The sequence below is a fragment of the Python bivittatus genome, unplaced genomic scaffold, assembly GCF_059951505.1.
Source record: "Python bivittatus isolate LINGU-HERP-01145 unplaced genomic scaffold, Pbiv_v1 ctg000700_np1212, whole genome shotgun sequence".
NCBI lineage: Eukaryota > Metazoa > Chordata > Lepidosauria > Squamata > Pythonidae > Python > Python bivittatus.
In genome coordinates, this window is record NW_028277098.1 from 21,573,630 (window position 1) to 21,599,690 (window position 26,061).

The following is a 26,061-nucleotide window of genomic DNA, read 5'->3' on the forward strand; positions in this document are numbered from 1 at the left end:
TGGTCCACGATGACATTTGGGGGGGTGGGGGAGTTGATTCATTTCTGACTCTGCCCCTGTTCATTGGAAACTGCAGCATAGCTACTATTTTTCTTTGAAGTGTTTCAGTTCTGCACCCCTTCTGGGTGGCCCATTTTCCAACTCTTATCTTGCCTTCTGGCTTTTAGACTCAGGTTAGCGATAACTTTCTCAAACTCACAGGGATTACAAACACATGAACTGTAAAAGTGGGTGCCAAGGGCTACTAGCAACTTCTTTTCTTTTGGGGAATGTAGGTGAGGGGATTTCTGTTACTCCAGGACCATCCTCCAGTTGGAGGTAGGAGGTAGGAGACTGGATGCTATTGGTCAACTGGAAGGAGCGTGAGCACCGATGGTATTCCCTGTATTTCAAGACCATCAGAAATTATTACAGATGTGCTTCAAATTTCTTTGTGAAAGATTTGGGAAAGGAAATATTGGTGTGCATGTGCTCACAGTGTGTACGTGTGTATGTTTAGTTTTATGGCTCTTATATTTATCTATTAATTGCAACACAAATAATTAAGCATATGTATAACTTTAAAATTATTAATTTCTCACTGTACATTTGGAAGAGGATTCTATTAAATTTAATGACTTATTTTCAGGAAAACAGGAGGAGAATTATAGTTTGAGTATCATTTGCTGATTAGACCTAGTGTTTTGGATTCCAAAGGATCTAAACATCTCACACTTTCTATTGACTTTCTTTAATCTATAATACCATATTACATTCATGAGGACCCACAACCTTTCAGATCAAATTTGGGTGGATATGGGGAGCTGTAGTGAAAGAGAAAGAAAAAACATATTTTGGCAGCAGAACCGCCTCACAGTTCTTAGGAACCAATATGAAGTTACTTGATCAAAATATAGATTATTGGTTCACTTCTGTGAAGTCTTTTGCATCTTGATATCTGTCTGATAGTTTCTAATTCCATCATAAGAAATGCAGATACAGTCCACACTGAAAAACACAGGACTGTTAAACAAAATAAATGCCATCAAACAACAGAAGAAGGCTTACATCACCACAGCCATACTTGCTGTAGACACTAGCAGTTCCACCCTGTATGAAAAATAGAGAATTAAATGAAGACAAATTACAAAGTAAAAATATTTTGTATCCAGGTTGAGGCTTTCAGTGTTTCCATATGACGCTTGTACTATGAAAATACCTGCTTTAGTCTCAGAATTGTATGCATCATCTTGGAATGCTGCCTTTATTTTTTAACTATATCCTATTTGCCACAACTTCTGTTGTCCTTTGTTTCTGAAGGGCTTATTTTTTTAAGGAGCAAACAGAAAAAGTGGCGCTATGCCTTGCCTGCTAGAACTGGGAGCCATCTTTCTGAAAACATTGTCTGTGGAAATCTTTTGAGAGATGGAGTTTCTGGAAACGCACTTGGTATAATCATTACTGTTTCTGGAACATTGGACAAGGCACCTTCCAAACTCTATCATGTCCATAGGTCAAAGACAGCATCTTCAATTACATTGAGAAGGTAGAGAATGGGAAGTCTGCTGAAGCTATGCAGGTTCTCAAGGGAGGATACGCTGCATCCCGCCTGTCTATTTTTTCCCAAAACAGCCACCTAAATTGGTCTGAGAGCGCAAGTGACTGGCCAAAGTCACCCGTTCAGCTTTCATGACTGAGGGCGGATTAGAATTTGGGCCTTCCTGTTGCTAGTTTAATAATTTAACCACTATTCCACACTGGCAGTGATGTTATCAAAACAGGTAAGGCTAGAAAATATTCATCTTTTTTTTTTCTTGGGAGTTGGGAGGTTGAACGGTTATTTTAGGACTTATTTGGTGGAAAGAAAATGTGTGACTTGGCAATATAATCTTGGGATTCAGGGGTCACAAAAAAGTGGCTAAGGAGTTTTATGAAGCTTATGAGCTGTGGGTGGCCCATCTTTGATCTAAATAGAGATGGGAGAAGTATATACTTACGCCAATGCATCCAACCTTTTTAATGCCCCCTCCTTGGAAGATTAGGCCTCCCTAGAAGAAAGCAGGAACAGGTTATTCCTTTGCCAATGGTTTCATTTACTATGTCAGAAGAAAGTACAAGGTGTAGCAGTAAGAGTTTTACTACTGTTCGTCTACTCTAAAGAAAAAAGGCTTCCCTGAGAATAACTCTTGTGTCCTTGGGAGCACTGTGTATAATTTGCAAAGAAACCAAAAGGTATTGATTTTGGTGTAGAAAGAGAATGAAACTGAGTTATTGCTTTGGTTAATCGCTTTGCTTTGCAGGTAAAGGAAAACCAGGAAGAGGATACAATTTCCTTTAATCTATCTTCCACTATCTTAGCACCCTAAAACTAGGGATTCACAAATGGGGAATTCTAGTGATCCATAGGAGCTTGAATGCCAAAGGGATGGCACTATCTGTTGGCAATATGATGGCAGCAAGGATTCATAGTAACCATGGTTTCCGTATCAGAGAGGGACTGACAGATAGATCATGGAGGGATCTATCAATCCATTGTGTGCACAAACATTTTATTGAATGAATCATATGCAGAGACAACATAATGTTTAAAAAGCCACCCTTTTCAGATGAGTCTATTGAACACAATGGCTTAATGTTCCTCCTTGTACCCCAGTTATGCTGATTTAGTACTGTGCCCCTGTAGTTCTCTCCATTAGGCAGCCAAGCCAATTTTCTTCAGGTCTGGCTCCAAGCAGTTCAAATCCAATGCTGGAACTCTACAAAGTATGAGTAATGATTCATTCCTGGACTGGTAATGATTCAGGAGACTGTTATATAAACAGTCAAAGTGTGGGTGGGTGGGAGGAACAATTTTTTCCCCCTTCATAGAATGGGGGAGTGAAGGTTTTTGTTAATATAAGAGTTACTGTAGCTCAATGGACAAGATGCTGACTGAATGACAATTTTGCACTCTCCTACAGTATTTGCTAACTAGAGGGAGCACAGATGGGTTCACAATTTCTGAAACTAACAGGAGTGAAGTTGGTTGAATGGTTAAATTCAAATTACTTTGGAGAAATTGGGAAATGCCCTCAGAATGGCTCTTTCATTGTTAACCTTTTTAAAAATTTATTTATTTCACTTTGTTTTTCAGAAAGTTTTTGGAAGCAGGTTGGGTTTTCCTCTTGATTCTATACACTGTATTGTTCTGCTTTTAAATCAATGTGCTATTTTTGTTTTATCAGTGTTTTAAAATACTTTATATCATACATTTTCTTGACAGTACATTAATTAAAAGCCTGTATAGAAATAGTTCAATAAATAGCATGAAAGTCATTGGATGATGCAGAACAGCCATATGTCTGGGTCTACTGAATTTCTCAAGGATATCCTGGGTAAAGAAAACAAAAAGACCACATCCTCTCCAGCAGCCAACACCCAGATAAGCAGGGATTAACACCAGACAAACAGGCAGGAAACAATACCCTAATCAAGGAACTACCAACGAGAAAGCCACACCCCCACCAACACTGGCAGGGCAAGCTACTGTCTATAAATAGGGAGCAAACCCCATACTCACTCACACTGATGATGTTACCTAGCTGGGTAATGAAACATCCACAAGCAAACAACCAAGCTCAGAGACCACCAAGGACTCCACAGTTCAACCCTGAGATACATATATTCTCTTCTATGGGAATTAAAGGATCATTAAGAAGTGTGATACAAGATACAAGAATACAATCACTGTATTCTTCTCAACAATGCTTCCTTATATTGAAGATATGGAATATTAGGGTTTTACCTAAATATTAATGGAATTACATATCTAACATTTTGGGGGAAGGAAAAGCTTACCTGTGATTGACTGCTACTACTCTGGGAGGAAAATGTTGAACTCTGCAAAGAATAAAATCAATAGTTTGTTCATAAAAAGCCAATGTATTGATAATATCGTTGTCTATATTTCCATGTCCTATCCTATCCTTTCCTATGAAGGTCAAACAATATTCAAGATGAGTAAGCTATATGATTTTTTTCATTCTCATAGAGCTCATCCTGAATATTGTTTCACTTGAAAACCAGAAATTTGTTTTTAATATTAATTTAGATATAGCCATTCTGGTTTTTAAAAGGAAGGTACAATAAGGTCATAGTGAGGCCCATGAAGGGTCCTTACCAATTTTCTCTTGTTATCTAGTAGCTTGCAATCCAAAAATATATTTTTAGCATGTCAAATGGCACAGAGGGTTGTGCAGAATAGCATTTTCTGGCTTGACACCCCCCAGTTGTTCTGGACTACAGCTCTGGGAATTGCCTGCCAATCCAAGTACCCCCCAATCTAACTGGGAACCATAAGGTTCCTAAATACACCAAGTTGGCCATTGTAAAAGCATGGTGGACTAGTTGGCCTCTCCACCAAGGCTTTTCTTACGTTCTTAAAGGATTAAATAAATTATCCAGTGAAAATATGCCAAGGTTTGGGGTGAGATATATTTAAAGAAAAAAATGCTTACCTGGGCACATTCACTGCTGCTTCCATAAGATCCAGTACCACCCTAAAGTAATAAAATATTATTAAAATTGTAGAGAATTTGATCAACATAATGTAAGTTCAGGTTCAGGTTCAATAAAGTATCAAGAGAGCATGAACAGGCAACTGCTTGGAAAATGTAGCCTAATTTCTCATCAAAGCAGCTCCAGGCATTTGAAAATGCAAATACAGTATATTTTTTTCCTTATTGCCCATCTTTTTTTTTTTTATGTTCTTTTGTGAATTAGAGGATTTCACTCTTTACCACGGGCTGTTATAGGCATTTTACAATACAGATTGCAAAGAAGTACAGAAACAGGAAATGAGTTTCATCCATACTTTTTGCTTCACCCTATACATCTGTTAAGGAGTCTTGACTCTCTTCTTGTGCCATGTTGAAAAAATGCAATATACTTAATGTATCTGGCAGAGGAGAGATAAACTGTTATATAGATAGGTTTGGAGCACCTTTTCATGCAATATTTGCACTGCTTCTGGATTGGCTCTGCACCTGTGTGAACCCGTGCCACTGCCTGTTTGGCAGCCAGACCTATTTATTTCTGGCTTAACTGTGATTCACTAGAAATCATACTGAAGACAATTTCCAATGGAAACTTTGATGTTCTACAGAGCTTTAAGATGGACTATTTTCCCACTGGCAATAATTTAGCTCAACTGGCCTTACAGTGGCTTCCCAATTCTCTCTCTCCCTTAGAGATTAAGCTGCAGAAAATAATTTCTCAGGTGTCTTAGATTAAGCAGAGGGATGGCCTCCTGGTGATGTGGCAGTCCATCTCTTTGCAAATGTTCAGAATGTTTGCAAACACAGCATGAACTAAGTCTGATGATAGGAACCAGGAAAGACTTTAATTGGATGCTGTTTTTTGCACTGTCCCGATGGTCAGCTGGAGAATGCACTTTTCACCTCCTATAATGTGCTGTGTATTTTGAGGCTGATGTGAAGAGGACAAGCACAAATCTCCTTGAGCCTGTTTCAGATTGAAAACAGTGATGATGCTGAAGAGTCCTGTGAGCTCAGATTTAAATGTATTTACCATCCAAATCAAAGATTCAATGAATAGAAGGTGATTGTATGAATAAGGGTTAACCTGAGAATTGTCCAAGAATTCTTACCTGGCCACAGTTTACTCTTACAATAATACCAGAAGACTGTAAAGACAAAATTAAAAAGATCATTTTTAAAATGAAAAGGTTTATGCCAAAATTTTATATGGAGCCCTATCATTTCTTGATTTTTAGTTCACTTTCTTGATTTTTTTCATTTGACTATGTATCTGGGTTGGAAACTCTTTGGGGAAAAAAATGGTTATGTGCAGAGAGTTGGCCAGAATGGGTATGCCTGGAAATATTATGATTGCATCGTTCTGTAAACAATATTACTCGTAATCATCTTTCACCAAATCACTTTGTATATGTGAATATATATATATATATATATATATATATATATATATATATATATAGTTTTTTTCATGTACCTAAATACAAGGGGACTTCAAGCATAGGCTCAGAATGATGTACAGTACAGTATATGAACTTAGGCAATAATTCAGCCAAAACTGAGCATGATTAATTTCAACTAAATTAATCATGTTTAAATTATGGGAGACTTAACATAAGTAAGTCATTGTAATGGGACTTAAAAGTGCTTAACCACCATATTTCAAAACAAATGCAGTTACTATATGCATAACATGTGAATTCTGAGTTATTTCCACAAACCTTCTTCCTACTTCTTGATGATACATTGGTTGGTTTGGCCACATCAACCACTTTGACATCATTTTCTGTTACATTGGAATCTCTAGGGAAAAGGATTTTGCTGGATATAACAACCCAGTATTTTTCCGGTTCTTGAAAAACAGTTGCTCTGCAAAGAGAATGCAATTGTCATTAGATCATATTTTGGATTATAACGATTTTCTGAACTATGTTTTGCTCAACAAAACATAACAATTTTCAGAATTATCAAATCATACAGTATCAATTATGCCATATAATAATAGTCACAAATATCTTAAAATCTTTCTTTCTAAAGTTATTTCCTATAAATAGTTATTCCAGTATCTTAAAATTATTACAGAATACTAATATTATTTTATAATAGATTATTCTAGAAAACACCTCTTTCTCTGATAATTTTTGCAAGCTATTCTTTCTTATAATCAAGATTTCCTCTTATGATGTCAGTGTTGGTAGACCTTAAAGCTATTGTTTTCTTTTAAGTGGCCAGACAGCATTTATATCTTTTCCACAACATATATTCTGTCTTTAAGATTTAGTTTCATCATATAGCAGTATAAGGTTTTGGTGCAGATTAACTGTAATGAAAAATGACATCTATGTATCTTTGCTCTGTTTGCCTTTTTTTACATCATTCTGGTAATACCACACTCCTTTCAAGCATTTCTCCAGTCCTCTTTCAGCTGAAGATTTCAAGTTAGCAGAACAGTTTTGCTCAGTGATGTAGGAAATGTATAGAAGCTTGAGGAGAGCACTTTAATAAAGCGATCAGGTTGATTCACTCCAATTCAGATCATTGTATCCACTAGCCAAATATTGTCTATGCTGATTGCATCTGGACCTCTAGATGTTGTTGTTATTAAAATTACTATGCTACCTGACTCCCAAAGACTCTTAGTCAAAAGCATTTCCCATTCCTGCTTCCTGAAGCAAGCTAGCCTGGACTAGGATCTCCAAATTTTACAAACGCAACATTTCTAAGTTATCCCTGTACTGGCAACACAGGGGCCACAAACACACAAAAAAAGAGAATATATGGTTTCTTAAAGCAACTAATAGCACATAAATAAGGGCTATGTAATATGCCACTAGAGACTCCTCTGCTGGTCATCTGGTGTCTGCCCCACCAAACTTTTTTTAACCGCACAAGGTTTCTACTGGAATGGCAGGGAATGTCTTACAAGGGAGGGGGATTGATATTGGTAAATAGGTGGCAAGCAGTTTGCGAACAGACAAGCTTCACATGGCAGCTGTTTTGTTATTATACCTAATTTAAAATTCCAAATGTGCCCCAGATAAAAATGAGTGACTACCTCTGACATGTATAATGAATAATCTCACCAGGGATGACTGCAGAAGGAGATCAAAAAAGTCAAAATAGCAGCCGGGACTGCATGATTGTGGCTGCCACTTTGGCTTATTTGATACACACACACACACACACACACACACACACACACACAACAGATGCCCCTGCATTTCTCTCTCAGAAACAAATGCTGTATGCTATTAAGGTAATGTAAATGCTTGGCTACAAGTATATATTAATTAGAGAATCATGTATATGTGTGGGTCTGTATTGGTGTGGGTGTGTGTATGCACGTGCACTTATGTCTCTATACACAAACACTTTACATACAGATGTAAATGCTGACACAGAATCCTTAGGGAACAGGAATTCTACATAGATATAAAGCTTTTTAAATATGCACTTACACAAACTGAACCTTCTTAGCCTCTGGTGAAATCCAAACAGATGTAACATTATATTTCTCATCCGAGTTCTTGTGAATTAAAGTTGAATTCTAAAAAAAAATTAAAGATAGAACTGATGTATTATTTAGATTGGTCTTTCTGAAATGGATGTACTACAGATATTTTGGACTACTAACACAATATGCAGCCAATATCCTAGTGGCTATAGTAGCTGGGGATGAGGGAACTGTAATCCAACACATTTAGAGTTATTGCAATTTGGTTTGTTCCTTTAAATCAAGGAATGCTGGAAACAGATGATATGATGATGACATAGGGAAGAGGGAAAAGAAGCATTCAAGACCACTGCAAAGTGTTTACATCCCAGTGTTGTGACTCAAACATAGTTTTCTGCCTCACTAGCTTTTATGAAAAATATTCATGTTCTGTTTTCTGTAATATTCTTCTGCATTTTAACAAAATAGACATTTCCTCAGTCAGAAGTGTCCATGCCATCTTAAAATAAAAGTCTTCATGCAGAACCTGTAGTTACATAGCAGATAATTCTAGGCTACATTCCAGATTCACTTGAGTTGTTGGCCTCCCTTTGTCAGAAAGAGCCAGCTGCTTAACTTTTTGGGACATTTCTGCTTATTTAAACTGATAACTTTTGAACACTCCACTTCAGGTAGAATCTCATGTAGAGTCCTTGGGGTTCTCTGAGCTTGGTTGTTTTCATGCAGACATTTTGTGTAATTCAGAATCTTGTGTAATTGCAATTCAGTAGAATTTGGAATCTTGTGTAAGTCAGAATCTTGTGTAAGTCAGCAGATTCTGTTAGTAGACACACTAATTCTGACAGAAACCCTCTATTAGGAGCCTAAGGCCCAGAGCCTGACATGGTGAAATAGCTAATCAATTATCTCATTACAAAGCTTTTTTTAATATATATATACACAAGCAGTACAAATTCTGATTTGCTAATAATGTAGCAAGAGTAAGTCTATCATATAGGATTCCTTCAACATTCTGCAGAATTCTCCCATGACCTAAGAGCCAAAGTTAGCATGCAATGTGAGAGAAAAATGGAGAAGGGAGGGAAAACCCTTTCTGAATTTCCCCAAGGCAAGAAGTTACCATTATTCTTTAAACATCTGTACTAGTGTACAAAATCATAATTTCTAGTCCTAAAAGAGATTCTGTCCTATCAGTATATAAAAATACTTTCATCATTCAGTGCTAATGGATGGCACAAATTTATTCTAGAAGGGACCAGTTCATTCAATCACATCACACAGATAAACTGAAGAAATAAAGACATACCAGTAAATTGTAACAGTCATAGTCCTGTGTATTTGGATCTATGATTAGAAATGAGCCAATGGGGATATTTCTTTCAATGTCTCGAGCTTGTAGCATGAACCATTTAAATCCAGCATCTGATGTTCCTTCTATATTCACTAAATAAGAAAAAGACCCCAAAATACTCATAAATGTTATACATTATGCATTCTGTTCCAGTAATGCTAAAGGTAATATGTTCCCTGAAAGTTTGGTTATGTTTATTTCTAGTTGCTATATTTTCAATAATAAGAGTGTATTATTTAGTTGTGGCTGTTAAATAATACTTCTTTTAAATATAGGGATAGCAGATTATCTGATGTTTGTTTTATGGTTTGGAAATTAGGAAGGCCATGCACAGCTAATTTACCTGTTTGCATTTCATTCATGAATAAAGGCTCATAATCATGACTCTAAAACAGTACTGTGCTATATGGAAGGGGGAACCGTTTAAAGCATAGGAGAATCAATTTATACTCTCCAGTTACAACAACCTGGTGTAGTGCCAGTTTGATGGAGTGGTTAAGGCACCAGGTTAGAAACCATGAGACTCTGAGTTCTAGTCTTGCTGTAGGCACAAAGCCAGCTGGGTGACCTGGGCCCAGTCATTCTCTCTCAGCCCTAGGAAGGAGGCAAGGGCAAACCGCTTCTGTAAAATTTTGCCAAGAAAACTGCAGGGACTAGTTTGGGCAGTTGCCAGGAGTCAACACTGACTCAAAGTCACACACCCCCCACCAAAAAAAATACAACAGTAGCAGAATGGACCCTTGCAATAAATTAGTGGAGGAGTTGAAGCCCATTTGGCCTTTTGTTTGCAGAAAACACGGGGGTCCAGGAAAGCCTCTTGCTAGAGGTAGTGAGTAAGGAGGCAATCTTTGATGTCTGCCATTCTGCTGGAAACTTTACTGTATTCATGGTGATCCAAAGGGTTTCCTCAAACCCTCTAGAGCTGCTTTTCGAAGGCACAGCAGGCTGGAGGACAAGGAAAATGCTTTTAAATCCTATTCTCTAGTCAACTGTTGTTAAATCCTAGGCATTTTGTATTTCTTCCATCAGGTTGATCTAATCAAATGTCATGTTAACCTATTCTATCTCCCACCCCCACCTCCCAAGGCTGGAAAAAGAAGGGTGAAGAATGCAGAAATCAAGAGATAAAATATATGCGATGTACCTTCGACTTCACTTCCTGGGTCATATTCCTCGGATGATACCAAAATGTGATAGGGTGATGCAGATTCCTCTGGTTCAACTAGGTCTGTTGCCATAGTTTCACAATCTATTGAAAAATTTGTAGATGGAAGGCTGAGGACTCCAGAGATTAAGACTCCGCTCAGCAGAAATGTGAAGAAGTGGAATCTCTCCATCTTAAGGGAAAGCAAAGGACATCAAAATAGGTGAATAGTATTCAGAGATAAAACTGTTGATATCATAGCAAATAACAGCAATGCTTGGCCCAAAGTATGAGATTACGCTACTCTGACAGTCTATTACAATATATGATTGTGGGTGTGTGGATGAGGGTGTGTCTTAGTCGGTGACAGTCCATCACCAACATTGTTTGGCTGAAACACTACACAGGATCACTTTGAGTACTTGGTTGCAAAACTACTGGGGAATACCAGGGTGATAGGCTACTCTGTAAGGTTAAAAAAAATATTCTGGAAAACATCAGTGGCAAAGCATTTCTGCATTGTTGCCAAGAAAATGATACGGATGTGTCCATACAGTCACCAGGAATCAAAGTTCACTTGGAGACTTTAATACACACATACACACACACAAGCTATAGTAAAGGGTTCACGAGTCAAGTGAAAGATTCTTAGTAAACTAAAAAAATAGCCAGCAAAGATAATGTTTAAATCAATGTATTTTTTAAAAAAATTCCAACAGTGTTGATATCAAGCAGTTCTTCAACTGAGGCCTATCACAAGAATGTTTCACCACAGCCTGGCTCACAAGCCCTTCTTCTCCTTCTGAGGAGTGTCTCAAACTCTCTCTGCATGTATCAGATATACAGTAGCACCTGTCCTACAAGTTGGTACCCACATAATGGTGTCAACAAAACACTCTGTTTCTGCATCTTTTTCAGTTAGCTCACCGATATATAGCATCTGGGTCATATGCCCATCCAGCTGAACTGGCTTGATTTAAGGAGGCATCTTTCCATTTGTCTTTTTAAAAATCTGCCTATTATGTGAATGATAATGAATAGGACGGACAGTTGATTTCTCTTCTATTTTCTAACCTGTATTCAAAATATTGTTGAGTGACACAAATGGAATGCCAGGGCCTCCGTGCACTTTTTAACTGCATGTGTGAAAATGATGTTAGATCCTTTGGGTGAAATCCAGTGCTGCAGGAATAGACTCTTACTTATGTGGTGGGTTTTTCCTGTCTTCTCTTCTCCTACTTCCTCCATTCTCCAAATCTAGAGCATACTAAAAAGCTGCATGAAGAGAAGGAATGGCTTCCTCCTTAGTTCTGCTACAAAGTATTTGAAATGTTGGATATGATCTATTGACTCAATGACACTCGCATCTTCACTTCAACAAAAAAGCTGGGGATTGGATCCAACTTGGTCTTTCCTCAGTGGAAACTCTCCTTCCATTAATAGAATTCATTCACATACAACAGGGATTCCTTGCTAGGGGGTGGGGAATTCCCCACAATTTTTCCCCCATCTTTTTTCCTGATCACAAAACTTAAAAGATGATTAAGAAGAGTCAGATGAAATTGACTCACAGCACCTTTGAAGGGAAGTATTACTAATCCATTACATCTTCAAGTCTTCATTTAATATGCTTTGAAGCATGGAAGGAAAAGGGAGGGACACTTGAAGTTCATATGAAAATACACTGCATAGAGATGACTGTAACAGAGCACAAGCTATGCAAGGCAGAAATCAGTGAAGAAAAAGGTGTCCTAGTTCTCATACAATCTAGATCAGTGTTTCTCAACCTTGGCAACTTTAAGATGTGTGGACTTCAATTCCCAGAATTCCCCAGCCAGCCATGAGAATTCTGGGAGTTGAAGTCCTCACATCTTAAAATTACCAAGGTTGAGAAACACTGATTCCCATGGTGATATTTATAATGTCTTAGCTTTCAGGAAAGAAACTTGGCCTTTTTCTTTTTTCTACAAAAATAAGGAAACTTTTTGTTATTGTCAACATTTTAAAAAATGCTGACACATATCATCATGGGTTTAACCCCCTCCCCAACACACACAAAAGGTCCTCCATTCTATATACTGCTTCAGTACTAGATGCAATTTTGCAAAAGTTCCTATGGAAACATCAATAGCATTTTAGAGCATTGTTGCACTCCGTAAATGCATTCAGTCATTACATCTCCATTAGACTTCTATTTTCTCCTCAATGAAGTCTGTCAATACACCAGACTACCTTCATGGCATAAAAAAAATGACACAGACCTATACTGGAAGTACTGTCTGCTAAAGCCCAGATTTTATTCTTCCAAAACACTTTCAATAGTGAGAAGCTTTTTGATGTGGAACGGGAGAAATGCACATACAGTTGGCTTCAATGAAATCAGAAAGCAGAACTTTTGTTCCCTTGATTTTAGTAATCCTGTGGAACCACCCCAAGTGTGAAATGTAATGGGTAATTTACTGTGACTTTCCATGGGTGTTGATGGAATTGTTGTTTTCTTGTGATATAAAAATGTATAATATTCTTATATTTGTTAGAATTTTAACATATAGACCATCCAACAAAGAACAATAATGGCCGTGCACATTTCAAAAGCAATTACAGATACAGACTGTCCCACCTTCTCAAAGGACGCAAGCCTCCTCTTCTTTGAACCAAAAAAGCATAACAAAGCAGGCCACCTTACTGCCTATATATAGGTTTTTGATCTGAAAGTGGAATACTCACTAGAATTCTTGGGCTGCAAGCTTAACTTTTGTGTTATTAAACATTACTAATCAGAGCCTGATAATACAGTAGCACCTTAAAATCTTGAAGATCAACCAATAGATTGCATCATGAATTGCAAAACACAACAGTCTTTGCCATCAGATGTGCATTCCATGCAGTGGTCTTATTAGTTGGGTGATGGGGAAAAGTTTTTGGATTAAATTTACACTGAAAGAAGAAATCTTGTTTGTGAGCCCATCAATACAGTAGAAACCAAAGAGACCTGGACACAAAGAGTTAACAAACCAATCAATCTATGTGAGACCAGATTCCTGTTTTACCTATTGTATCTGCAAGGGACCATGAGAAACCTATCCTTTGCTTCTGCCCCACCCCCACCCCCAGCATCATCACGGCTAAGTAGAAACACATGGCTTACATGTATAAGGTCCCAGAGTCAATCTCTGACCACTCCAAGAAAATCTGGAAAAACTGCACAAGCAGTGTCAAAAATAATGACTAAATAGATCAATGGATTGATTTAGTGTCAGTTCAAATTCTCAATTTTCTATCTCAAATTCAAAGCCCTTAGCACACAAGATCAATGGATTAATGAAAATTTGCAGAAGAGATTCCAATACTCTTTAGGTATGTGAACAGAAACCAAGGACACAACCAATCAGAGTGTCAGTAATTAGAAGCAGAGATTGTGAAAGTGCTGATGAAAGAATTAAATTATACCATGGGTAGAGCCCAGGAAAAGCTGCTTAGGCTTTGCCAACTGTACAATCAATACAAGGGAGTGAACAATCAGATGGCTGTAGAAATAAACAGTCATTCCTATCGGGAGTGGGAAGGTCAGAGACTGTTTCACCTGAAGTTGCCAGGAGAAATGGCAGTCACATGGGATTTCTGCCTGTGTTTTATTCAAGTATCAGTGCAGTAGGTGTGGTTGCTCGCTTTCCTGCAGAGATATTGACTTGGCCTGCCTCTAATTAAAATTTAAGTACAGCATGTGGGTGCTGATCTATTACATGTTGTGATAAACAATGATTTCATATGAGCTTGTCTCTGTGTTATTCAGACCTTTCTTTCTGACTCATAAGGTAAGTATTGTAATATGCTCCTCTCTTCTTTTCTAAAATGTAGCATGACACTAAAGTGACTTGAGAAATAAGAGTTTAAAAATTATTCCACACCTGAAAAATGTTACTTTCCTTCTTTCTGATCCAGAGAGAAAAGAGATGAAATAAGAACAATCCCAACCCCATTCAAAGAAGAAGCATCCTCCTCCTCCTCCTCCTCCTCCAAGATGTTTATATATACAAGTAAAATATGTGTGCTTTTACACAATGTGAAAGGAAGGTTATGTGTACCTTCTATGTAGAATTTATTTGGAAGTTGTAATTACCTCCCTGTTGAATATTCATATGGGAGTCAATCTGACTGCCAAGGCACTATGTGAGAAAGGAGCCTGTGGTAGGTCAGATTAGATGACCCTATTCTTCTGCATTGCAGAAAAGAAAAAAGAATGCATTGTTTCTCTTGACCTCCCCCAGTGTCCTAACCTACTTCTAAATGGGCATGAGATGACTAGATGCTGCTTAAATGTATCAAACCCAGCATGTTAAGATGGCATGCCCAATTTCCTCAGTAAAATCAGCATCCCAACTTCAGCTTCTGCGTGTTGAATTCTACACAAGAAGTGGCATTTGCAAATCTCTGCGTAGATCTGTAGGGACAGGAAACTTGGGAACGCCAGGGCATTAAGCAGGGACAAGCTCCACGAACTTGTTCTTGCACGTGGCATGATGGACTGGTTTAAGGAAGCAGTAATTGTCTGATCTGGCTAGATAACGCAAAACAATGGAAGGAAAAGTCAGTTAAGGAGAATATGCATTGACATAACTGTATGGAATCCTATATGGCAAGAACGTAAGACTATTATAGTCTAAATCAAAAACAGAACAACTATCTCTACAACATGTAGTTGTAGATATTCAAGATTTGAATGTTGTACAAACCAATACACTTATCAAAAGACTAATTGTAGGAAGTGAATGAAGATGGTTGCAGCAGGCCTTCAAAAGATTTTACATTGGAAGTGCCTACCACAGGCCACATATAACTTACACCAAAACAAAGAAAGGTTCTTGTGGCACCTTCCAGACTCAGACTGATAATTACAGAGCTTCAAAATCTTACTTTTTCTGAGAACTCCAGAGGAGAGTGGCTTCTTGTCCGTTTCTCCTCACAGCAGATCAAGTCAGTCTCTGTAAAAAAAAAAAAAAAAAAAGCCTAGAAATGAAAGCGTTGCCATGTTTTTCATTGATTTCAACTTTTCATCTCAGGGAAGTTTATCACCACACATGTATAGTTGCCCCAAACTATACCTCTTTATTTAATCTACATGGTTATTCCTCTTTTTTCTTTTCATTTGCTTCATTGCAGACAAGCACATACACACATAATTACACACACAAGAACACCTTTCATCTTTTTTTTTTTTTGCTATTTCTCCAGCAGCAACCCCCGCTGAAGTGTTTCCCCATCTCCATGCATCTAGATCGAACCACCCCACTGATGCCATCCAAGTGTGTTGTGACTCTATTCCCAATAGGCGTGCTGGTGGAAAATCTTGGAGAAATATGCCCCACACATCTGGAAGCCACTAAATTGATGATGGCTAAAAAGAAGGAAGAAAGGAAGACCATCAGGGAATTTAGATGCTGCAAGCAAAGAGAATGCAACAGTCTGATAATAAAAAAAAGCTGAGGTCTCTTTTGAACATCAGGGAAACCTGAATGGAGCATTAACAGCAATAAAGGTTACTGAAACATCTAGCCATCCAGAATATTCTCTCACCCATATATTCATCAAAATCTCTGCCTACAGTACTAAGACTAAAATAGCTAAATTAGCTAAGTTTGCTAAAGTTAACTGCAATGGCTGTCGCAACTAGGAACTCTGAATTCTCATTTATTTGCACATACAACAGGGATTGTGTAAAGGTTCTGTCTTATATGAGAAGTTTCACATAGCTACTGGCGATGGTTCACATAAACATAAGCAGATGAAATTATAAAGCCATTTCTAGATTGCAGAGAGGAGAATCTTAGGACAGTAAGTTCCTGTGAAAAGAAGAATTTATACAAAGTAGAATTTTTGCACAGAATTGCACAGTAGGCTTGCAAGCTACAATATTATTGAATTCTTGATTTAGGCCTGGAAAGAAAAATTTACCAATCAGAAATGTGAGACATTCATGTAGAAATACTTTTTCCCGTTAACTCATTAAGAGGATGGGGCTGGGGACAGAATACAGGCATTAATTCTGAACACTTGAAAGAAACAACCAATAGGAATGAAAAACGTGCCACGTGTTTACCTCTCATTTTAAAACTTTTAGAACTATGTATCCTCTTGCCCCTATCTTTTCTGCTATCAAACATCTATTCTAAACATGCACCCATTTGCAATTTAGCATGACCTTGCACAATACAAAATAATCAGTGCATCAGCTCTTCTAATTCAGGAGGCTCAGCTATGAATATTTTCACCTCTATGAAGAAACCCCCAAAATAACCATCTTCAGGAAAGAAGCCACTCAAATGTCACCATGATTTAATCCAAGATCCTTCACATTTTTTACATTGGTCCAAATGTAGAGTTTAGGCCTCAGAAAACTGTCCGATTCTCCATTCACTTTCAAATTTTCTGAACACTTTGCAAACCTTCTGGATTAAAATCACTGCAGACATCCAATAAGCAAAGTGCCATTTTGGGAAACTAAAGCCAACAAATGAAATTGGATCTCTTTCCCCTCTTATCCCATTGCTTCCACCCAACACACCTTGTTTCTGGAATCTCGATCAGCAGGCAGCAAGCCTTGTGGTCAGTGTGCAACCTGTGCAGCCCTGGAGTGCCACAGCCTGTGAAAAGAATGGCAAAAAAAGCAACAAAGGAGTGGGAGGATCCACCAATCACAACAAGGGTGGGGAAAGGCAGCCAGCCAACCAGTGTTGGCAACTCCTGGAAAATTAGGGTGGAACATCCTTCATCCCCATGTGGCAACAGCCACTCAAATTGTTTGTGAGTCATGGTTTTTCTGAACCTGAACCTCCTGAGTTGAAACTTATTGGATTTAAAATGAATGAAACAAAGGATTTGGGTTGCTTGTGGAAACCAATATAAAGCAAAGTATCTCAGATAGTTAACTATTGTATTGGGACATCAAATGGAAAAAATTATTTCAGACTTGCATCCATGTTGCACATTTATTTTATTTTATTTTACCTCATTTTATTTATTTTCAATTTATATGCTGCCCATCTCAACCTCATGACTCTGGGCAGCAAAAAACAGTTAAAAAACCATAACAGTAGCATAATAATAAATGGATAATTTAACTACAGCCAAGATAAAAACCACAAGCAACCATTAGTAGAACCATCTCACTGGCTCTCCCATATGTTCCAATACCCTATGCTGGGTGACACAGAACCCTTTACAAATGGCTAACAGGATTGGGACTAATCTAATCCCCCAGGCAGAGAAGGGGATGATGTTCAAAAGAGCAGGTACCATGGCAGAAAACACTCTTTTCCTGGGTCCTGCCAGATGGCACTCTTTAATAGACAGGACCTGTAGCGTACCCCTCCTGCCAGATCTGATGATGTTTTTGCTGCTAGAATAAAGAATATGGTTAATTTCTATTTCCCACATTTTTGTCCTATTAACATGAACATAAGACTTGTAATGATTTCATGAATCATAGTGCAAAGAGAGAAGAGAAGAGAAATTAAACAGAGAAGGCCCAGAGCAGCTAGAAAGTTATATTTAATACAATGTATAAATCTGGAGATTAGCTAGAGGTTTTTAGGCAATCATACCCTGAAAATGAATGTATTAAATATAGTGATTATATTTTGCATCACCCCAAAACAGCAACTCTGTAGCAAATAATTGTTGTTTTAACCATTGTTATATACTTTTTTACCATTTATTTTAAACCTAAATAAAAACCAAGCTGGAGTACAGCCCAGCAATCAGGTTAAAAAGGAGATTTTATATTCAATATAAAATCACATGATAAAGTAGCAACAAAACACTGTTTCAGTTCTAAATTATTATTTAAATTATTTTTACAATGCCCTCCTCCCAGGAAAGACATTTACCTGTTGCCAAGATTAGAATATAATTGTATGTTACAATTACATGTTTCACTGATCCCAAAGGAAAGTTAGACCTAATCCACACTGATCGATTATGTGCCATCAGACCAGTGTCAACTCGTTTTTTTTCCTAATTAGCTATGGAGGCCTTCATAAAAAAGAGGGAAACCTAATCTGTTCCATGTAATTCAGCACTGATGGTATGAGACGATGCTTTATCCTAACCATAAGCTGCTTGGGAGACGGTACAGCTACAGCAAGTGTGGTCACTTCTTAAGTACCTGAACTGGTACATCAGGAATAGAGCCAGATTCCTCGTTAATTAATTTATTGTTTTGTGGGTTTTTTGCTGCAAAAAGAAATGGGAAGAAGCATTTGTCTGTGTGTGCATGTGTGTATGCGTGCTTGATTTCAGATCCTATGGGCATAGACTTATTATTTAGTTAGTTATTCATCATAGTTATATATCCACCCATCTCAGTACATGACTCTGGATGGCTCACATACAGAATATACTTTTTAAAAATAGCAAAACAATACCACAATTTAACACAAGAAAAACAACATAAAACCACATAAAAACATATCACAAATTTCAAAATTCACATCCCGAATTATGAGGAACAGAAGTGCCCAATATGGTCTATGTCAGGCATCAAAATGTCTCAAGTCAGCCCTGTATAGCATTAATCCATAAAGGAATTTAGCTTCCCACTGTCAATGTAACAAATTTGATTGGATTCTATGTATTATTCAGTATTTTTAAAACATATATCAAGATATCATCTTTTGACATGGTTCGGCAAGTTGTGTTCCAGATATTGTGAACTAAATCAGAATTCCACTGGTCAGAGATTGGCAATAACTCCTGCAGAAAAACCCATTTTCAGAAACAAACAAGGGGTGAAAATAGAACATCGATGCATTTATCACACCAGTTCTCACAAAAAAGCAACTTGTGTTGCTAATACTGCATTCAACTTTCATTTTTTAAAAAAGATTAAAGATAAAAAACATTACATTCAGGACTGCCCCAAGATAGTTTCAGATACAGAAAGAATTGGACTGGATTATCAGATTTATCTTGATTCTAAGAAAATGTAACTCAGGCATCTAAGAAGAGGGGAACGGCCAAGAGTTTAGAAGACAGAGCTTGGAACAGCTGCTGCTGCTGCCCCAACATCTATCACCTGAGGCACTTGCCTCAGAGGTGGGCCAGCCCTGATGAAATTAGAAGTTTTGACATCACTGCCTGCATAAGACCTGGTGTATCACTGGGAGTATCACCAATTTAGGGAGTGATCTATAAAGGTGTTGGAGCTGTGCATTCCTGTGTGCTATGACATTGTGAACAAACTGGGTGAGGCGTAGGGCAGTTAAGTCTGGCTGTGTCAGCAGATCTTAAATACTTGAGTTATATTCCCATCAGTATGGTGACTGAAAACTATATTGGATATTATGGAATTGTCCTCAAGCACACTAAAACAACACTACCAATGAATGAGGGAGGATTCGGTTTTCCGAATCTAGAGTTATATCATCAAGCTTACCTACTGTCAAGTATTGAATACTGGAAGCCAACAACTGGTGTTAATTTTCCAATTTGGGCAACTTTGGGATATATATATGTAGCACCTTTGGTTGCATGGACAGTATTAGGATCTAAATGCACTAGAACTCTAGTATTTCTGGAAACAACTATGTCAGAAAGCTATGGAACGTAATGTGTAATAAAAAAAGATTTGACCCCTTTTCCCATGCTAAATTGACTTTATGGGGAAACCCAACATTACAAATTGGGAAAAAGATGGTGATATGGAAAAATTGGATGGAAGCATGGAAATTGACTTTGGACCAACTGATAGATGATGAAGATTAATTTTTAACATATGCTGTGTTAAGAGATAAAAACTGCAATATTTACAGTTACGACATTTGTTAGCAACATTGTTTGGACCAGCAACATTTTCAACTTCTGAGAAGCCTGAGCTATTAGGTATTATTATAGCAAGAGTGTCAATGGATCTTAAATTATGACTTATACAACAAAAAATAATATTTAGAATTTATTGGACTTCACAATGTTTCTATGGAAAAGGACTAAGACAGCATTTTGTTGGAGATGTAATAAGGATAATGCTTCTCTAAAACACATGTTTTTACAATGTCCTATGCTTACTAAGTTTTGGGAGAAAGTAGTGGACTATATAAATGTGACTGTGCAACAAAAGTTAAAATTTTCAGGGGATAACATTCTCTTGAACTATATACCTATTATATGGAATTTGGCAATTGGACAGTGTAAATGGATCCTCCGTGTCCTTCCTATAGCTAAAAGACTGATATTGCAGCATTGGAAAAATAAATGTATGGCCCCATTCACTCAATGGATCGAAGACCTGACTACACTTGCTACCTATGAATGGATTGCCTATAGACTTAGTCTTTGTATGGACAACTATAATGAAATATGGGACTCATTTATACAAAATACAATAGGTTAAAAAGAAAAAAGCATGATAGTTATATAAGTGGATTAGAAATAAATATATTTATACTTGCATAATATTCATATTAGATAAGCATACATAGAATTGAAACTGTTTACTGTTATGACATATTTTCTTTTTTTTCCTTTTTTCTGTTGTTTTTTTCACTTTTTTTAAAGCACTTGTTACGTGTTTCTTTTCCTTCCTTGACAATATATGTATTTCTATCACAATTATCCTTGTGTTTTGTTCTTTTTTTTCTTTTTCTGTTATTACTTTAAAAACTATAAAAATTAAATTTAAAAAACACACTAGCACAACACTAGTGAAATAAACTTTACGCTACATTCTACAGCCACAGTTTTGTCTATTTAAATGAAAGTAAAATTATATGCAACCATAGGCTTCTACCTAAAATCAATAGTTAGAAGTGCTTTACTATCATCAACGATTATGTAGTGTTTCTGAATGAGTGGATTATAATGCTATGTTAATCCCAAATTTACATTTCAACACATGACTCAGCTAACCCATGATTAAGAAGTCTATCATATTCCTTCCTGTATGTGAAAAAAAGGGGGTTCCTCCCTAAAGTGATCCTTCTGCAGGATTATTCAAAGGATCAAATATCCCCAAACAGTTCCCTCTTTCCTTTTCTTTGCAAATAGTTATCTGTGCAGGGACACATTCCAGGTTGATTAGATATCAAGGAAACTGATATGAAGAAGGAAATCTGGGAGTTCTATGAATTGGTCAGTTTGGGATCAATGAAGCTGTGAGTTTTTCTAGGAGTTACTCAATAGTCTGGTCAGATAAAAGAGATATAGCTCTGGATGTTAACAGTTATACAGCTAGATAATCCTTTCAGCATTTATGGGGTTGTTATATTCAGGCTGGACAGTCATGCAAAAAGAGCCTATTTTAGCCAATAAATCTGGTGATTAAATATATAAATAGGCTAATTCTGTTATTTGTTTCCCTGCTTTCCCTATTCTTCTGTACATAACAATTCTTTTTCTGATTCAAGGAATGTAATGGTCCTCTATTTCCTTGCAGTTTATTTGAATAAAATATCATAAACCTTATCCAAGAAGTTCCTGAGCCACAAAACCTACCTAAATTCACTTCTTTTTGAAAATCACTAGAGAATTATGGCATTTTGTAGTGCGTGTGTATTTGCAAACACATAGGCACAGCTTAAGCAGACAATGAGCAGCCAAATCTATGGCCCCACATCAGATATTCCAAGAAACACCATCCTTCCATAAATCCTGTGAGCCTGTGAAGCTCATATCAGCTAGCTACCCATGTAAGTCTCTTCGTCCCATTCAAAATGAGCTGTCTGTAACCCAAATGGAAGTTCTGTTATTTCTCTTCACATATAGACATTTAGAACTCTACTAGACATAGTTTTATGCGGATGATGAACAATAACTCCCCATCACAATAGGAAACAGCTGGATCTTATGTAATAGAAAATGATTAGGGATGCTGAAGATTGATTGGCTGGGTGCTTGATTCACTTCTCAAGCAGATTTGAACTCATATCTGGTAATGCCCTAAAATCACCCTAAGTAAACTTTAGGGGAGAAAGACCTGTTCTAGCTATTTTGCCAGTAACCTTCTTAACAAAAAGGTACTAGACCATTTTGGCTGAACTGTTAGGAGAATTTGTAGTTTTTCTTCTGGTACTCCTAGAATACTATGATAGTTTCCAAAAATATAGACAAAATAGATGATATAAATCTAACCATTTTTTCTTTTTTCCTACTCTTCTTGTGCTTTCTGCTGCTCTGTACAAGCAGTTAGCCTGGCTGGGGAATTCTGGGAGCTGAAATCCACATATTTTAAAATTGCCAAGGTTGAGAAAAACTGCTCTAGAGTGTGCCAAGGTGGAGAAGGTTGTACACTGTTCCTTTACCCCCAACCCATTTTCTTTCTTTTTGGGTTTGTGTGTGTACGTGGGTGTGAGTGTTCAACATTCCATTGTTACTTAATGTGTTCGTTGTTTTTAGAGATTGCCCTTCCCTGACCTTTTTCCCCCTCCTTTATATTTATATCTGCAAATGGTAACATTCCCCAATATTCAAATATTTTCATCTTGTTTTTCAGTGGTTCCATTTTGGTTCCAGTCATCTCAGCACTCACTGTTGAAAGAGCTCACTCTAAAAAGGAATTGATATCAAAACAAGCCCAGATCGATCTAAACTGAAGTGCTCCTAATACACTAAATGCTACTAAAGAAACAACAGTCAGTATGGTTAATCTAATTGCTAGATCAGATTAACCCTTTTGATTGCCCGTAAATAGAACCTGAATGTGTTCTCAGTAATATTTTCATTGTTAAGGAGTAGACCATCTAGAGGAGTAGATTCATTGTTCAATCGTTCATCTACAAGAGTAGCTTCGTTGTTAAGGAGTAGACCATAAGGAGTAATTATAATCTTTAATAAAATTTCATGTAAAAAAAGACAATCTATGGCACTTCAGTTATTGTAGACTTACCACTGCCAGCATCCAGAGCAAGTATGGCCAACTTGTAATTTAGCAAGCTCTGGAGTGACTTATCCTTTTTTCTAGAAAAATATTTTTTTTCTTACAGTACAATAAAGATGCAATAAAAGAATACTATAATATGGAAAATATAGATGGAAGATACTGGTTTCACACCTTATGCCAAATTGCAATGGGATTTGTTGATTTTTAACTTATTGTGCATAATGTGTAATTTGCACATGCGGGAAAAACGCTAGTAAGAAAAACAAAAGTTTATTGTTTAGGGTACATGAATCCCATTATAAAACAAAGAAAAAAAACAGGATTGCGTTCTTAAACAACTGATCCAATACATTTCAGACTGTAGGAGCAATGATGGTGCAAATGAATCCTTTTGAATTGGAGGTAATGACTTTAAGCTGCACTGATCTGAAGATAGATTGACAGCTACAGAGAAACTAAGTCTGAAACAGATATATTTCGCTTTTACTTAACGTAGGCAATAATGTCCTGCAGGAGAGAAGAATTATATCTAGTGTAGTGGTGAGTTCATTGGCCCTCAGAAATGTTGATTGCAGTTCGGAAAGTCTTGCACTGAACTAAGAAAGGAACATATTCACATTCACAGGTACCGCTGTTTAAACACTGTGCCATCAGCAATAAACTGAAGGATGTCTTTCAGACAGTCACTCACACACTGGTCACCCTTATGACTTGACTACTGCAGCACACTCTACATGAGACTGTCCTTGAAGACCATCCGGAAACTCCAGCTGATCCAGACTGCAGCGGCACATGCCTCAGTATCCCCCTGTAACACCTCTGCTTCAAAAGCTGCACCAGTTGCCAGATTGCTTCCAGGTGAGATTCAAGGTGCTGGTCACGACCTATAAAGTTCCTCAAGTATCCAGGCTTTATGGTATAAAACCTGGATACTTGAGGAACCACCTGTCTCCCATAGAATCTGCCTGGCCAATTTGATCCAGCAGGGTTGGCGCACTCTGGGCTCCTTTGATTAAATAATGTCATCTATTGGACTAGGTGGGTTTGTTTATTTTAGTTTCCCTCTGTTTTATTGCCACCCTTGCAATCTTCACTCTTCACTTTTCTCTGTTGTTGCATTTTTTTCTTCTTTTTAACTTTTTTATTTCCAACTGCTCAGGGTCATTGGGAGTCAGTCAGCATATAAATTTAATTCATCATCATCAACATCATCATCATCATCATCATCATCAATCATTTTTTTAAAAATGGATTTTGGTACACTACCTAAGGGGTGTCAGGAAAGAAACTGCCTGGTGTTCTTTGTTATCTGAACCGTGGCTTTCATAAAACATTTTCTCCAGTTTATTGGTGATGCATAAATATATTCTTCATTGTAGAGATCACAGTAGTGATTCTTGCTTCTTTGTATTTCATGGATTGTAAAATGAGATATAGCATTACATGCCATTTTCTCCACGTACCTCTCAGATGAAGATTTGGGTGTAACTAACACAAACACAAGAATATATAATTGAAGATATACCACAGCACTTAATTATTTATTAGGAATTTCTGATTTATTCATACAAAACCATTTACAGCCTGCCTAGTTTTAATCCTTAAAAGAGCCTCCAGGCAATTTGTAACCATAACAATGACAAAAACAACAGCAACAAAAAAACATTGTAAAGGAAATAAAGAGCTACACAAAGCAGAGCCATCATAACACAACTAAACAGAAGGAACCTGAATGAATTCAGAGCAGGAAAATAAGCTGCATTCTGTATTTAAAAAGACCAAAGGAGTTTAAAAGCACATCAGAATGGAGCTGCAAACAAAAAGACTGTGTCATCTGTATATCTGAAAATGAGAGGCAGAGCAAGGCTGCAAATGAGAAATGCCATAGCAGGCAAGTGTGCACGAGAGAAAGTGGTTCTGCAGGTGCCTTCATCACAGATCTGGTCTCCAAACGCTTTTATGGGCATCACGACCAATCGTGACTTTACAAAAGTTTTTAAAGGCAACGTTTTCAGTATGCAGAAATGTACCTGCCACTTTTACATAAGGATTATTCTAAAGGGTCTGTTTCTCATGAGAACCCAATATCATCCAAATATGTTTGATCCTTCTCGATACTGGAAATTCAGTCAGTTCCTACTAATGGCTTAGCTACTCTACCCAGTTGTCTGTTGTCAGAACGGACTGGCAACTGTTTTTGAAGGACAGAAATGGATGACCTTGCTGTCTATTAATCCCACATTCACCAGTGATCTCCAGGTGTTTTTCTGCTCCCCTTCTAAAATACATTTTGTGTTAGGTTCCCTTGAGCACTTGTGTTTGCCTTGGATAATGCATGGTTGCAGGCTAGGCCCAGCAATTCACTGGGCCTCTAATGGTGTATTATCAATATAATTTTCCTTCCATTACATTACAAACAATAACAAATATGCCCTAGATACTGAAAATTAGGAAAACTGAAACTTCCATTTTCATAAGAAAGTTGAAACTTTGAGAAGGTTGGAGTTTGACCATTCCATTAAAAATTGTCAATTTGTCAAAACAAATTTGTATCAATTCGTTTAAGATATATAAGAATTAATACCTTCTTAAACTCTTGAGGTGGTATGTATTATCACATTTATGTCCCCCCCATAGATTCATAGGTATTTTCAGCCATGTATCAATCTCCCCATTAATCTGAGTTACACAAGCTGAAATATTCAGATCTACCAAAAAGGATATTTT

The 26,061-nt window shown here is 37.2% G+C and overlaps 1 protein-coding gene across 1 annotated transcript in view; it reads right to left on the reverse strand.

Moving 5' to 3' along the window:
* LOC148214141 (uncharacterized) overlaps nucleotides 1-10,656 on the reverse strand; it is a 69,100-nt gene extending 58,444 nt beyond the window's left edge. The window contains exons 1-9 of the mRNA XM_088153337.1: nucleotides 10,464-10,656; nucleotides 9,275-9,411; nucleotides 7,973-8,061; nucleotides 6,236-6,383; nucleotides 5,627-5,662; nucleotides 4,476-4,517; nucleotides 3,817-3,858; nucleotides 1,977-2,027; nucleotides 1,048-1,089 (exon numbers count right to left, since the gene is read on the reverse strand). Of these exons, the coding sequence (XP_088009463.1) occupies nucleotides 1,048-1,089; nucleotides 1,977-2,027; nucleotides 3,817-3,858; nucleotides 4,476-4,517; nucleotides 5,627-5,662; nucleotides 6,236-6,383; nucleotides 7,973-8,061; nucleotides 9,275-9,411; nucleotides 10,464-10,656 (780 nt within the window). The remainder of the gene's footprint in view (nucleotides 1-1,047; nucleotides 1,090-1,976; nucleotides 2,028-3,816; nucleotides 3,859-4,475; nucleotides 4,518-5,626; nucleotides 5,663-6,235; nucleotides 6,384-7,972; nucleotides 8,062-9,274; nucleotides 9,412-10,463) is intronic.
* Between the last annotated feature and the right edge of the window lie 15,405 nt (nucleotides 10,657-26,061).